This window comes from Camelina sativa, chromosome 6 (assembly GCF_000633955.1).
Source record: "Camelina sativa cultivar DH55 chromosome 6, Cs, whole genome shotgun sequence".
In the NCBI taxonomy this organism is placed as follows: Eukaryota; Viridiplantae; Streptophyta; class Magnoliopsida; order Brassicales; family Brassicaceae; genus Camelina; species Camelina sativa.
The window spans coordinates 9,042,128-9,055,988 of NC_025690.1; the positions used below are offsets into that span (position 1 = coordinate 9,042,128).

General features: G+C 37.4%; 1 protein-coding gene across 1 annotated transcript in view; it reads left to right on the plus strand.

Moving 5' to 3' along the window:
- Window positions 1-1,073, plus strand: part of LOC104790701 (probable fatty acyl-CoA reductase 5) — a 3,289-nt gene extending 2,216 nt beyond the window's left edge. Inside the window, exons 8-10 of the mRNA XM_010516480.2 lie at window positions 86-358; window positions 509-636; window positions 744-1,073. Of these exons, the coding sequence (XP_010514782.1) occupies window positions 86-358; window positions 509-636; window positions 744-909 (567 nt within the window). The 3' untranslated portion in view covers window positions 910-1,073. The remainder of the gene's footprint in view (window positions 1-85; window positions 359-508; window positions 637-743) is intronic.

Genomic DNA, 13,861 nt, shown 5'->3' on the forward strand with positions numbered 1-13,861 from the left:
AAATTTAACGTTACTCAAATTCAAATCAAGCTAGCTTTATATCTTACCTCTTTTATTGGATGCAATATCAAAATCATTTTGACAGATACCAGTGGATATGGTTGCAAACGCAATGATCACGGCTGCAGCCACACACGCTGGAGGTTCAGGGGTTCACATGGTGTACCATGTCGGTTCATCTCATCAGAACCCAGTGACATTTGGAGAGATTCATGAGATTGCGGTTCGGTACTTCACCAAAAATCCTTTGCGTAGTCGCAGTACAGGCTCGCTCATAACCGTCTCCAAACTGAGGTTCTTATCAACCATGGGTTTGTTCAGCCTCTACATGACCTTACGTTACAAACTACCTCTCCAGGTATAAATTAATAGGTCGACCAATACATATCAATACATTTATACATGACCCTACGTTACAAGCTATATATATAATTTCTCATACATGTTTCTCCCATCATAGAGTATTATATAATATGTATTTTAAATTCTTTTTTTCCTTCTGAATCAGTTATTAAAATTGATTGATATAATATACCCTTGGAGAAAAGGAGATAAATACGGAGACAAGAACCGTAAAATAGAGTTGGTGATGAGATTGGTAGAGCTTTACGAGCCTTACGTACTCTTCAAGGGCATGTACGTATATATATTAACTTCAAATTATTAGTTTTCTAATTTTGATAGTAAACTGAAACATTACTTTCTACATAATAATATATAATACTTTTTATTTTTTTCCTCAGATTCGACGATAGAAATACTAAGAGCTTATGCGCCAACCAAAAGGAAGAGGAGAGCCAAAATTCAGAAAAAATGATGTTTGATTTCGACCCAAAAGTCATTAACTGGGGAGATTATCTCACAAGTATACACATTCCTGGTCTCATCACTCATGTGCTTAAAAAATAAAACCACATGCAAAAAAAAATATTAAGTTCTGCATGTATCACTAATAAGACACTCTCCCTGATGGGAACAAATATATTTATTTATTTGTACTGTAGACGTAATTCTTCAAAAATAAAACATAATTTCTGCTTTTCCATCAATGGAAAGTACTATTTATTTGATAATACTAAGTATGATACATATTTTGTAATAAATAAGTATGGTTTGTTTCTTTTACAATCTTATTGTTGGTTCATTTTACTATATATATGCAATGCCAGTATTCTATAAAAATACTTAAGTGGTTGTTTTAGATATATATCACTTAAGCGTTGGAAGTTCATTTTACCACTACAGTTTAGTTATAGTTACAAAATTAAGCGAAACAGTCACTTGAACTGCTTAAGAAAATTCAATCAAACATCACAAACAGTTTGGATGACGAATATTACGGTTCATGTCTACTATTACTTTTTTGGATAAAATGTAAACACATAGAGACATGACGAAGAACAGAAGAAAAGTAGAAGAAAATGAAAAACACATGTACATATGAATTACGAGTTCGTTCTTACATTCGAGTATAAAAGAGCCTACATTTTAGCTATATATAGAACTTTGAGCGATTCATTATATCAAGAGTAAGCACATCTTATATAATAAAATAGGCTTCCACTTTTAAAGAAACTCTTACTGTTTACGACATGACACTTGTGAACAGAGTTGTCTCTAAGTTTTTGAAGACCACCGGCAAATGAAAAAAAAAGGGTTGCTTATATAATTTTTTTTTAACTAACACAGTCAGATATTTAAAAAACGAAAACAAATTTACAACTAAGGTTTGAACCAAAGATCCCAAACTCTCCAAGAAAGATTAATACCACTGGGCTAAAGACAACTTTCTGCAAAATAGGGCCCAATATATCTATAAAAATATGCGGCCACAAGCAGCTACTTCATTAGCCTGATCTTTGGGCCGGCTCTGCTTGTGAATTCTACTCCTATCTTTTCTTCTTCCCTTTATCCCATACTTAAACAAATTGTTAATGGCTGTGTTATGTTTGTATTAAATGGTTAATGGGTCACATTAACTAAATCTAACAAATTTATTGTCTTATGCAAATTTATCAACTTATGCCCAAAAAAAAATAACGACATAAATTCCATCTTCTCCTCTTCTACGTCTCTCTCTCTCTTCACCTCTTCCCCCCCCCCTCCCCTTATTTGTTCAATTTCTCAGACTCTCTTTGATGTAGCGGATAACGAAACCTTAATGGGCTTTATCCGGTGTTGCTTGCCCATCAAGAAAGAGTCAGTTTTGGTTTTGATCTGTCGTTATCTTGTTTGGTCAGGATCATGTTTTGTTGCTTTTTGCTTTATCTTTTCTACTTAGGATAAGTTTCGCGAGTCTTTATGAAGATACATTGTGTTGACAGAATTGTAAGACTGACAACAAGGCGTAAAGGAGCAACTATTGAAACAGAAGAGAGAAGATCACAATGACATAATCCTCTTAAGGACAATGAAGCTGCCAAAGATTATGCTACAACATGAAAGCTTGAAGATCATCAAGTGCAAGAATAGAGAAAGCTTGAGTTCTATAACTCAGTAACAAAGGGAGAGATTGAAGATATATTGGTGTTGTTACTGGTTATACAACACAAGAGAGATGATCATGAAGCAATGAGTAAACTTGATACAACCAAGAGTACAGACACAGATTCATTGAACGTTGCAGTGAACAAGTCTGATACAAACACATGTTCAGACAGAGAAGCAGTGAACAAGATGGAGCATGTGTAACCAGCTACAGACACAGACGCAGTAATTCCTCAGATAGAGAATCAGAGAATCTACCACAGCCAAGACAGCTCAATGTAAAGTCACATGGAATGAAGTGACGTGTTGAACCTTGGAGTCTTAGTGAGAAGATCCAAGAAGTGAGAGCTCAAACAATCATGCTTTAAGCTCATGAGAACAAGTCTTCCATTAGCAGTTGAGTAACTCTGAAAGTGCAACAGAGCAGAAAGAAGGTATCAGCTGCATCATACAACTTAGCAGAAGTTTGTTTAGCAGTTGAGTAAACTTGAAGTGCAACAGAGATGAAAACAGAGCAGACAACTTGTAGTGGCTGTGTAGTGCTACAGAGCTGGAAACAAGAGATGAATCGTGAAGAGGTTGTGTAGTGCAACAGAGCGGAAAAGCGTCAAGTTGCAGCAAACAGTGGAACGGCTGTGTCAGAGAAGCATGCTTGTGTTAGGTACGACAGGAACAAAAGTATGGGTCAAGTTGACAAAAAGAGAACAAGCTTTTACCCAGAAGACAAGAGGAAGAAGCTTGTGGAACCTAGGGTTTGTGGAGAACTCTAAGAGGTATAAAAGGAAGAGGTGGTAACAAGAAGAAGCTTACGCACCCTAGACCTAAAATTGAGAGAAGCACACATGTTGTGTGTGGTGTTGTCCCACCAGTAAGATAGAGAATCTGCTGGTGGTTTTTATAGAGGTTCACACTCGTCGAAAAAGACAAAGAGTGGTGGTTCCTTTAGTTCATGTAGATTAGAGTGGTAGGCACAAGTGTGTGCTAGATACCATTGGCAAATGTGACTTTTGCATTCTAATTCTAGTGAATGATTCTGGACTTGGTCCCGGGGATGTAGGTTATTCGAACCCCGTTAACAAATATCTTGTGTCGTCTCTTCACTATCCTTTCATCTCTCTTTTAATAATCGCAAATAGAGATCTGTCATACAAGTCTGTAGATCTAGCACGCATCTCATTATTTCAATTGGTAGCAGAGCAGGAAACCGATCTGAGGTTAACATCTTGAGATGTGTCTAGAGAGAAAGATGACGACGGTGGATCTGTTTTCAAACTCGCTGGAATGTGTTTGTTCTGCTGGTAGTTTGTCTGTCTTTGGTATTTAGCATCAATTGTAGAAGCATGTTCTGTTGAAACTTTTAATGGAAGTCAGAATGTTCAAGTTATGTGGTGGAACATCTCTCTTGGTGAATTATTGTCAAGTGGTTGTAGTTCTTATAACATGAGTGGATTAAAAGGAAGTTTGTTAAGTAGATATGGGGTTCTGAAGATCTGGGTTTCTGAAGATCTGGGTTTTCTGAAGATCTAGGTTTTCTGAAGATCTGGGGTTCTGATGAACTGGGTTTTCTGAAGATCTGAGTTTTTCTGAAGGTTGAAGAGAAAGAGTTGATCTCTAGATCCTAAATGTTGAAGCTAAGAGGAAACGTGTATGTTTGTCCCATGTTGGAAGAAAAGCAAAAATTTCATGAGCAAAAATTATTATTAAAATAATATCAAGTGGACAAGTATGCGTGACCAGCTGGCTTCTCAAAGAAGAAGAAATGATGGAACAAAAGTCAACAGGTGTGTTCTCTTTTTCTTCTTCAATATTTTTATCGGAAAAGTGTGAGAAAATAAAAAGTGGAGTGGACCTTTTAAATGATTTCTGGTGAGGTCTCTTCGGCCTAAATTCTCTATCTGCTCTCTAAGAGAAGACAATGGTGTACCGGTGATGGCCGGAGTAGCTCAGACAGGATGTTCAGTAACATTATTTTCTGCTTTGATCAACGAATCTGGTCTTCTAATTTGAGTGGGTTTGAATTGTCTTTGTGAAGAAAACACGATCCTCTCTGAATTAAGCTTCAAGGTCTAGAAAGGTAGAGAATTTAGAGCTGATTCAATATGGCTATAAGATCAGAAGTTTGGATTTTTGAGCTTGGTTTTTGGGTTTGAAAGATGCTCTGAAGAAGATGAAGTCGACCTAGTGTGGTATTAGATCTAAGCCCACTACAGAAAATGGTGAAGATAGTCTAAAGCTGCAGGTGTCTGTGAAGTTCGACGTCAACCACATGTTTGGGTTCAGTTTGAGCTTTTATGTATTCTTGAGGAAGCATGTGGAGTGTTACCATCTGATGAAGATAGAAACAATATGGTGATGAAGCGATCAGGGAGTGGTTGAATTGCATGAGTTGTGTTGTAGAGGTTTGTCTCAGCCTATCAAAGAAGCTTCTAGCTAAAGAAGAAGACTTGAGGTCATATTGATTAGTTGAGATCAAAAGACAGGATCTTGGTTTCTAGTGCTGACAGATGTTCTCAAACTTGGAAATGAGATCTTCTTAAGGACATAAAGATCTTTTTCTGGTTCTGTGTGATATTATTGGAATCTGCTTTTGAAGTTGGCTGTTTGCAGAGTTATCTTTCTCGATATGTTTTGGGGATTTGGTCATAACTTCCAAACCATAAACCCAAACCATGATCTGCTTTCACCTATGGCTCTCTATCTCTGATGTTGATCTTGCTACTAAGTTACAGAATTTTCTGGGTTGAATTGCTTCTTCGTCGATGTCGTGTATCAAGGATGATTAACAAGTTTTTATGAAAGATACATCAAGGTCTTTGAAGTCTACAAAGAGTCAAGGTCTTTGTTCTGTTGATTGTGTGTTTCTTGTGGAACAGTTCTTGGTTGAAACACATAATCAACATGGGGGAGAAAAGCTAACTCATAGTGATAAAAGTAGGAGATATGAAGAATAAGTTATGAGTTTGATGGAGTTGCAGTTTCATGAAGTTGGTTTCTTGTCTGGCTTTGCCTCTGAGTTTGACTTTGCTATAGGCCTCAGATCTATGCATTGAAAGATGTCTTAGAATCTTGAAAGCAAGATCTTTTCAGCGATATAAAGTTCTCTTTCTGATTCGGTGTCATTTGATGGGAAACTGTTCCCAAAGTTAGATGTTCGCTGGTGTTTAGCATTTTGGATATGCTTTGGGAATTTGGTCTTAACTTTCAATCTGTAAATCCAAATTGTGATATGCTTTCTCCTGTGGTTTCATATTGTTGTCCTTGATCATCCCACAACATTTTGGAATTTTCTGGGCTGTTTTGTTTTTTCGTCTAGGCTCTGCATCAAGACAGGCTCTGCATCAATGCAGGAGAAGAAGCTCAGTGTAAGACCTCATGGTTGGAAAAAGAAACAGAAGTTCTTAATGTTCCTAGGTCTGGTAATCACAATCAAAGTATTAAGTTCCATCAGTGAGTAAGACGAAGTTGTTTGTGAAGAAGTGTGGAAAGTCATCTGATCTGAAGGTGAATATCTTGCACCAAAGTCTGAAGTGTTCAAGGCAGACATTCACCTCTATGTCACTACCTCAAAGAATATTCAAGAAGACCTCTGGGTGTTAGAAGAGAAGAATAAGAGCGCTTAATTATTAAAGTTTAAAAGAAGGATTCACTTTCACTAGTAGTATAAGAGGGTCGGGATCAATCTGAGGTAGAATACTCTGAGTTGAGTAAAACCGATTATGTTGTAACCCAGGAAGCTGAAGTGTCTTGTCAGTGAAAGTTGGGACATCACTTTAGAAATTCAAGAAATTGTTGCTGCTCTAGTTTTTAAATTTGAGGATTGTTTATGAGGTTCTTCTTTTGTGTGTTGAAGAAGGATGTTCCAAATACTGAAACAACAACTGCTACAGAAGTTGTAATTGTCTATCTTATTCATTGGTTCATTGTTGGGATCAAAAGATGTTGTTTAAAGGTTGTCTCAAGGTGGAGTCTCAAGGAAATCATAGTTGTGGTATGTATTGCAATTGTTTGATGGAAGCTGCATGTCGACCTCATGAAGTACAATATATGGATCTCTAGTCTTGCTTAGTAAGAACGGTTTCTGAATTTAAAGAAGGGCATTCTGAAGGCTATATCTGCAAAAATGGAAACAACTTTAAATCAAGGCTACTTGAGCAAGTAAGTCTGCAAAAGCTGGGGCTATTCAGTCAGTGCTACGTTTAACAAATCATCAATTCTTCGAGAGATTATATGTCTAAGTTTCCGCTGCGACTACAAAGGTATTATTCGGATGATTGTGTTATTGCTCCTGATCTGTTTTTGGTTTCCATTGTTCAAAGGCTGCTTTTTGAAATGAAGCACATTGCTTGCTAGTGCTAATGAGGTTATGATTGAGTTAAGAGTCATCAGGTTCAAAGAGGATTTTAAGATGTTCTCACAGTTGTGTTCTCAAAGAAGTGTTCTCACAATTGTGTTCTCAAAGAAGTGTTCTCACAGTTGTGTTCTCAAGGAAGTGTTCTCGGCTCAGAACTAGTTTGTGTTTCGTCTTCAGAAATTAGCTGTCCTGTGCGTACGGCAGGCTTTGATCATGATCCTATTAGTGACAGCGGTACATTTCTGAAGATGGGTTAACTAGTTCTGAACTACTCTCTTATGTGTCATTGTAACCAAGTAATCATTGTCAATGGTTTGATGGCTGATATCGTGTTCTGGTTTTATGATTTTGGTATGTGTGAAGTTTCTGCAGTGTTCAGGCAAGTCTGAGCAGACTCTTAACATCAAAGCAAGAGGAGGATCATTATTTTGCATAATAAGTTCTTTATTGGACTATGCTCTTGATATGTTACTTTTTACCTTAGTTATGTACTCAAGCAGAGGGAGCTTTTATGGCTGCCTTGCAGGATGAGTTAGTGTCATTGATTGCTTGAGTATCAAACTGCACTTAAAAGGGAGACTTCTTGTACTTACTCCCATTTGCTAGTTGTTGGGTCTGCTATGCTTGTGTCATTGCTGCTGCCACAACTTGAAGGTCTTTGATAAATGCAGAAGATGGCGTTACAATCAAAATCCAAGGTTTGATGATGATGAGTTGGTTTCATTGTATGAAGTAGAATATCAAATTGAGCTATAAAGGGAGACTCTCTGATTTACTCCCATATGCTAGTTGTTGTTGTTGCTATGCTATGTCGTGGTTGCAGGCAACACTTGGACGCGTTTGCAGGCAACACTTGGACGCGTTTGATATTCACTGAAGATGTGATCAGGTCAAAATCAGGAACTTGATGGGTTATGATTAAGGGAGAGCTAGAGTCCTTCAACTCAATCAACAAGGGAGAGATTGATTTGTGTGTTGACCGAGTTTGAAGTTGTTTGAAACGGATGTGCCAAAAGAAACAGGAACATGATATTTACAGGTTGCAAATCATCAATGTTTGTCAGTCCTACAATTCAATCAACAAGGGAGAGATTGAAGATACATTGTGTTGACAGAATTGTAAGACTGACAACAAGGCGTAAAGGAGCAACTATTGAAACAAAAGAGAGAAGATCACAATGACAGAATCCTCTTAAGTACAATGAAGCTGCCAAAGATTATGCTACAACATGAAAGCTTGAAGATCATCAAGTGCAAGAATAGAGAAAGCTTGAGTTCTATAACTCAGTAACAAAGGGAGAGATTGAAGATATATTGGTGTTGTTACTGGTTATACAACACAAGAGAGATGATCAAGAAGCAATGAGTAAACCTGATACAACCAAGAGTACAGACACAGATTCATTGAACGTTGCAGTGAACAAGTCTGATACAAACACATGTTCAGACATAGAAGCAGTGAACAAGATGGAGCATGTGTAACCAGCTACAGACACAGACGCAATGATTCCTCATGAAGAGAATCAGAGAATACTAGCTCAGCCAAGACAGCTCAATGTGAAGTCACATGGAACGAAGTGACATGCTGAACCTTGGAGTCTTATCGAGAAGATCCAAGAAGTGAGAGCTCAACCAGTCATGCTTTAAGCTCATGAGAACAAGTCTTCCATTAGCAGCTGCGTAAACCTGAAAGCACAACAGAGCAGAAATATGTTTTAGCAGTTGAGTATACTTGAAGTGCAACAGAGATGAAAACAGAGCATACTACTTGTAGTTGTTGTGTAGTGCAACAGAGCTGGAAACAAGGTAAACCTCGTAAAAAGGTTGTGTAGTGCAACAGAGCGGAAAAGCGTCAAGTTGCAGCAAACAGTGGAACGGTTGTGTCAGAGAAGCATGCTTGTGTTAGGTACGACAGGAACAAAAGTATGGGTCAAGTTGACAAAAAGAGAACAAGCTTTTACCCAGAAGACAAGAGGAAGAAGCTTGTGGAACCTAGGGTTTGTGAAGAACTCTAAGAGGTATAAAAGGAAGAGGAGGTAACAAGGAGAAGCTTACGCACCCTAGACCTAAAATTGAGAGAAGCACACATGTTGTGTGTGGTGTTGTCCCACCAGTAAGATAGAGAATCTGCTGGTGGTTTTTGTAGAGGTCCACACTCGTCGGAAAAGACAAAGAGTGGTGGTTCCTTTAGTTCATGTAGATTAGAGTGGTAGGCACAAGTGTGTGCTAGATACCATTGGCAAATGTGACTTTTGCGTTCTAATTCTAGTGAATGATTCTGGACTTGGTCTCGGGGATGTAGGTTATCCGAACCCCGTTAACAAATCTCTTGTGTCGTCTCTTCACTATCCTTTCATCTCTTTGTTAAGCATCGCACATAGAGATCTGTCATACAAGTTTGTAGATCTAGCACGCATCTCATTATTTCACTTTACACAACTCTATAAATAGAGCTTGTGATCACCTATGTATACCACCTTTTATTTTGAATAAGAAAACCCCAAAACAGAGGCAATTTAAATTGCCCATCAAGATCTTGCCTTGCGTAAGACATGAGATGAGGACTCTCAACCTTTGTTCCTTTTGTTACTCTTCCTTGAGCTCTCGTGATTGTGCTCTGTTTTCCCTACTCAATAAACAGAGCATCGTACCCTGCAAATTCATTTCGTAACGACATTGGCCACTCCCCGCCTCGTCACTTCCACTCTGCATCATTTGGTATCAGATTCACACCGGTCATGTTCACGTCGTTATGGCTCCTCCGCCTAAAAACCTCCGCCACTCACAGATCCGACGGATCTCGTTTCGTTACAAAGAGACCTGGCTTCAATGAATCTGAGTTTGCAAACTGCGTTTCATGATTCCCTTCAAGATTTAGGAGCAGTCATCGTTCAAGCTATTCAGGATACCAACCCCATTGTTCCAAATTCGCAGCATCCACAACATCAACTTGTTCACGCTACTGCAAACCCGAATCAACAAATACAAGTGGCTCATGACAACTGTATTGTTGAAGGTGAAAATTAGCGTCCTGGACAACAAGAGTCTCGCTGGGAAACAGGGTTCCAAATTGAATTACCTGAATTTCATGGAGGCATTCGTGGTGATTCTCTCCTTGATTGGATAGTGACTGTCGAAGAAATTTTGGATTTCAAGAAAGTGTCTGATGAACGTCGAGTACTGTTGGTCGCTACCCTTTTTTTGTAGCCATGCAGCCTCTTGGTGGCAACAGCTCAAGACAACCAGGTCTCGCATTGGGAAAGCTCTGATGAAATCTTGGGAAAAACTGAAACAAAAGCTGAAGACAACCTTCCTTCCGCACAACTAAGAACGTACCATCTTCACTCATCTGTAGAATCTGAAATAAGGCTCCAGATCAGTTGATGATTACACTGAAGAATTTCATCTCCTCTTGACACACACAGAGATATATGATAGTGATATTCAGCTGGTTTCTGGATTCATTGGGGGTCTTCGTCCGCAGATGCAGAACGCATTATTGCAATTTGATCCGGCTACATTCTCCGAAGCCCATCGACGACCGCTTCTTTCGAACAGAAATTGAAATCAACAACATGGAACACTTCTTTTCGCCCCCAGACTACAGAACAGAGCTCCTTCCCAAGTGCATCGTCACCTCAAGAAGGAGCAGAACATATCCCTGACAAGGCAGCCAAGGCAACCAAGGAAGTTTTGCGACAGTTGGTCCGTAATACTCTCCGTTGTTCAACTTGGTGAAATGATCCGATCCGTTATTTTAATAATAATTAACTAACTAGTGATCTCATACCCACTAGCCGCCTAACCACAATCACACCAAACAGCGGAAAATAACCAACATATACCAATAAATCATTAACCAATAACCAATAAATGATAAACCAATAACAATAGTAAAATAATAATTCAATAACTCAATCCAACAGAAATCATAAACCATAATCAGCATCATAGAAATATTCTATGACTCAACTCTAGCAGAAGCCAGACTACACATCAGTGAGTTACTAGAACATCCTCCTCTTCATAGCCTTGATTCCACGATCACACTTTGCATTTACCTGCACCAAAACACATATGAGATGCGTGAGTATTTTATAAATACTCAGTTAAGCAATCCTCCCATCTATAGGATTATACACCCAAGCAATTGATATATCTCTAACCATCAAATAACAATCAATAACCATACAACAAACCAGGAAAACTGCATCGACAGACACCAACCCATGCATCGACCGACACCAACTAGGGTTGTATCGACCAACACAAGCTTGCATTGACCGATGCAAGGTTCACCTGCATCGACCGACACCAACATTGCATCGACTGATGCATGCTCGACATTGCACGAAATCCCTAATTGCAACGATTCCACATGGCATCGACCGATGCTCCTAGGTCAAATCGCGTCGTCCTCGCATTACATCGACCGACGCACAAAATACATCAATTGATGCACATGCCGAGCATCGTTCTTCCTTGAAGCTTCTCGCCGGATCTCCATTCCTAAACCACCAAAACACGATCCAAAGCCACAAAGAAGCTTCCCAAAGCCTCAACAGACACATAAACACTATAACAAGCCAAATAATCAACCACATAACACATAAACAGGAAAGATTAGAGAATCTCAAACTTAGATAAGCCATGAATATGCACTCACCTTTGCCAAGAAGATTATAACACCCAAACAAGCAGATCTACACTCCTAACAAGCTCTTACACTGTTCCCAACTACAGATCTCCCCAAGAACAGCCTCAAATCTATCAAAACTCTCCAGAATACTCAAGAACTTCTTTCGCTCTTTCTTTTTCTCCAAAATGGCCAAACTCGGTCAAACCCTCGAGTTCCTCCTTTTATACACGATTTCAGAGTTTTCCTAACACCAAAACGCAGCGTTTAATTTAAACTCGTTCGCGAAAACCGACCTTGCATCGATCGACACCACATTTGCATCGATCGATGCACATCCCAAACCGGGATTCTGGTTTGCGGATGTTACAATTCTCCCCCACCCACATAGATTCGTCCTCGAATCTCGAACAACCATCAACGAAGGACTCCCATGCAACCGTCTCCACGACTCTCACTCCTCCGACCGATCTACGAAGGTCACCTCTAGACGATAAACTCACGTTTTAGGCATTATTTTGCTCTCGATTTTTGGATTTTCCTTTACTCATAGGCCTCAACCTTGAGCTTATATTGGCACCATATCAGGCTGAAACCTGCATGCCATAATGTTGGCTCCTCATCGAGCCTAAGCCCGTATTCCATAATGTATAAGAAAGTCCAATATTCATCTCTTGGGTTGCCACCCTACAGCACGCACCCGAATCGTCTTCCGAAGTCAATTTACCAATCATACTCCCAAGCCACAAAGTCTCCGAATATGGCGGTACTAGGAGAACTAAAGTCCCCCAAAAATCGTTCAGGACCAACTATCATTAGAGCAAACAATTCTGAACACGTCTGAGTCCTATCCTTAACCAGGTTTCCTTTCGTGGTTAAGTCAATAATAAATGTGATTCTGAAGAGATTCTGAAGAGAAAGAGCTCTCTTGACAATATAGAAGGTTAAGTCAATAGTAAATGTGAGATGTGAGCTCTCTTGTTGTGTCAATGATAAATGTATGTAAGATGGAGGAGAAAGGTATTTATAATATTTTCAAATTTTAAAAGTTTAGATATTATAATATTTTAAAACTTTTAATTTTCAAATAAAAAACGGATTAAACCAATTTAAAATTTTAAATTTCGATGCATGATAAATCAAGTTTCCTGCTCATTCGTAATTGGAAGCATCTATATATACATTTTTGGAGACATTTATAAAATAAATCCTCAAGTTGGCAATTATTTACAGGCATGCTGTTGACTTTAAATAATTAATTTAATAAACAAATTAACTTTACTTATATTTGATTTTTTTATAGAAACTAATTGTTTTCAAAAGTAACAAACATAATTGTAAATGTATGCAGATTTTATTTCCTTATTTTATAAGGAAGTGAGTGAAGAGGTATTGTTCTTTAAAAATTTGAAAAACTGATTTAATAAAAAGTGACTTTTAGCCTCACATACTATATTTTACTTTCACGGGTTTTGTATGATGAGTTTTTGCAGATTGAAAATCTTTGAACATGTTATGTGATCCGCGTAGCATGACGGGTTTGGGCTATAAGAAACACTAAAATTATTACTTTATTTTATATATTATAGATTTATAGTCATAGTTTGGAAAATTAAGTGATAAATTATTTAGTATATGAACTACAAAATATTACACATACTACAACATATTCTTAATATTCCAGAAAAAAAAATGTATACACATAAAAATATACACTAACATACCATATAGGCATGTCCCTATATTTAATTATAGAAAACAAAACTAAGTATTCTAATAACAATTTTAATATAATTAGGTTATAAACTGTATAAAACGTAAGAAGAAGAAAAAACATTCTAAACAAAATTATAAATTAATTAGATAAAATTTAATTAATTAGAAATTTGAAAACTAAATAAATTAAAAATATTATTTAAAATACATTAATTTATAATTTAGTTATGTGGTGTACCGCGGGTGAAAACCTAGTATTAAGGTTATTTATAATGGTTATGAACCATTGTCTAAAATATTCTAGTTGATGTGCCACATTTGTACATACTACTATTTTCTTTATCATTTGAGTAATATATTTCAAATTTAAATGATTTCCGTAAATATTAATTACTTATTATTTTCAGATTTTTCTTCTATTTCCACATATTGCCCTTATAGGTAACACACTTTTCAGACTTTAAAAATGTTTTGCTTTTAATTTTTTTAAAGCTTTCAAAGCCATTTTTTCTCTCTTTCTTTTTCTCTCTTCCTTGTTTTTTCTCCATTTTTTTTAAAGCAAAAAAACTCATGCTTTAAACTAAACAATTTTAAAAGCAATCTTTTTTCCAAAAACAATTTTATATTTAGAAGCTCTCCAAATATATATATATATATATATATATATATAT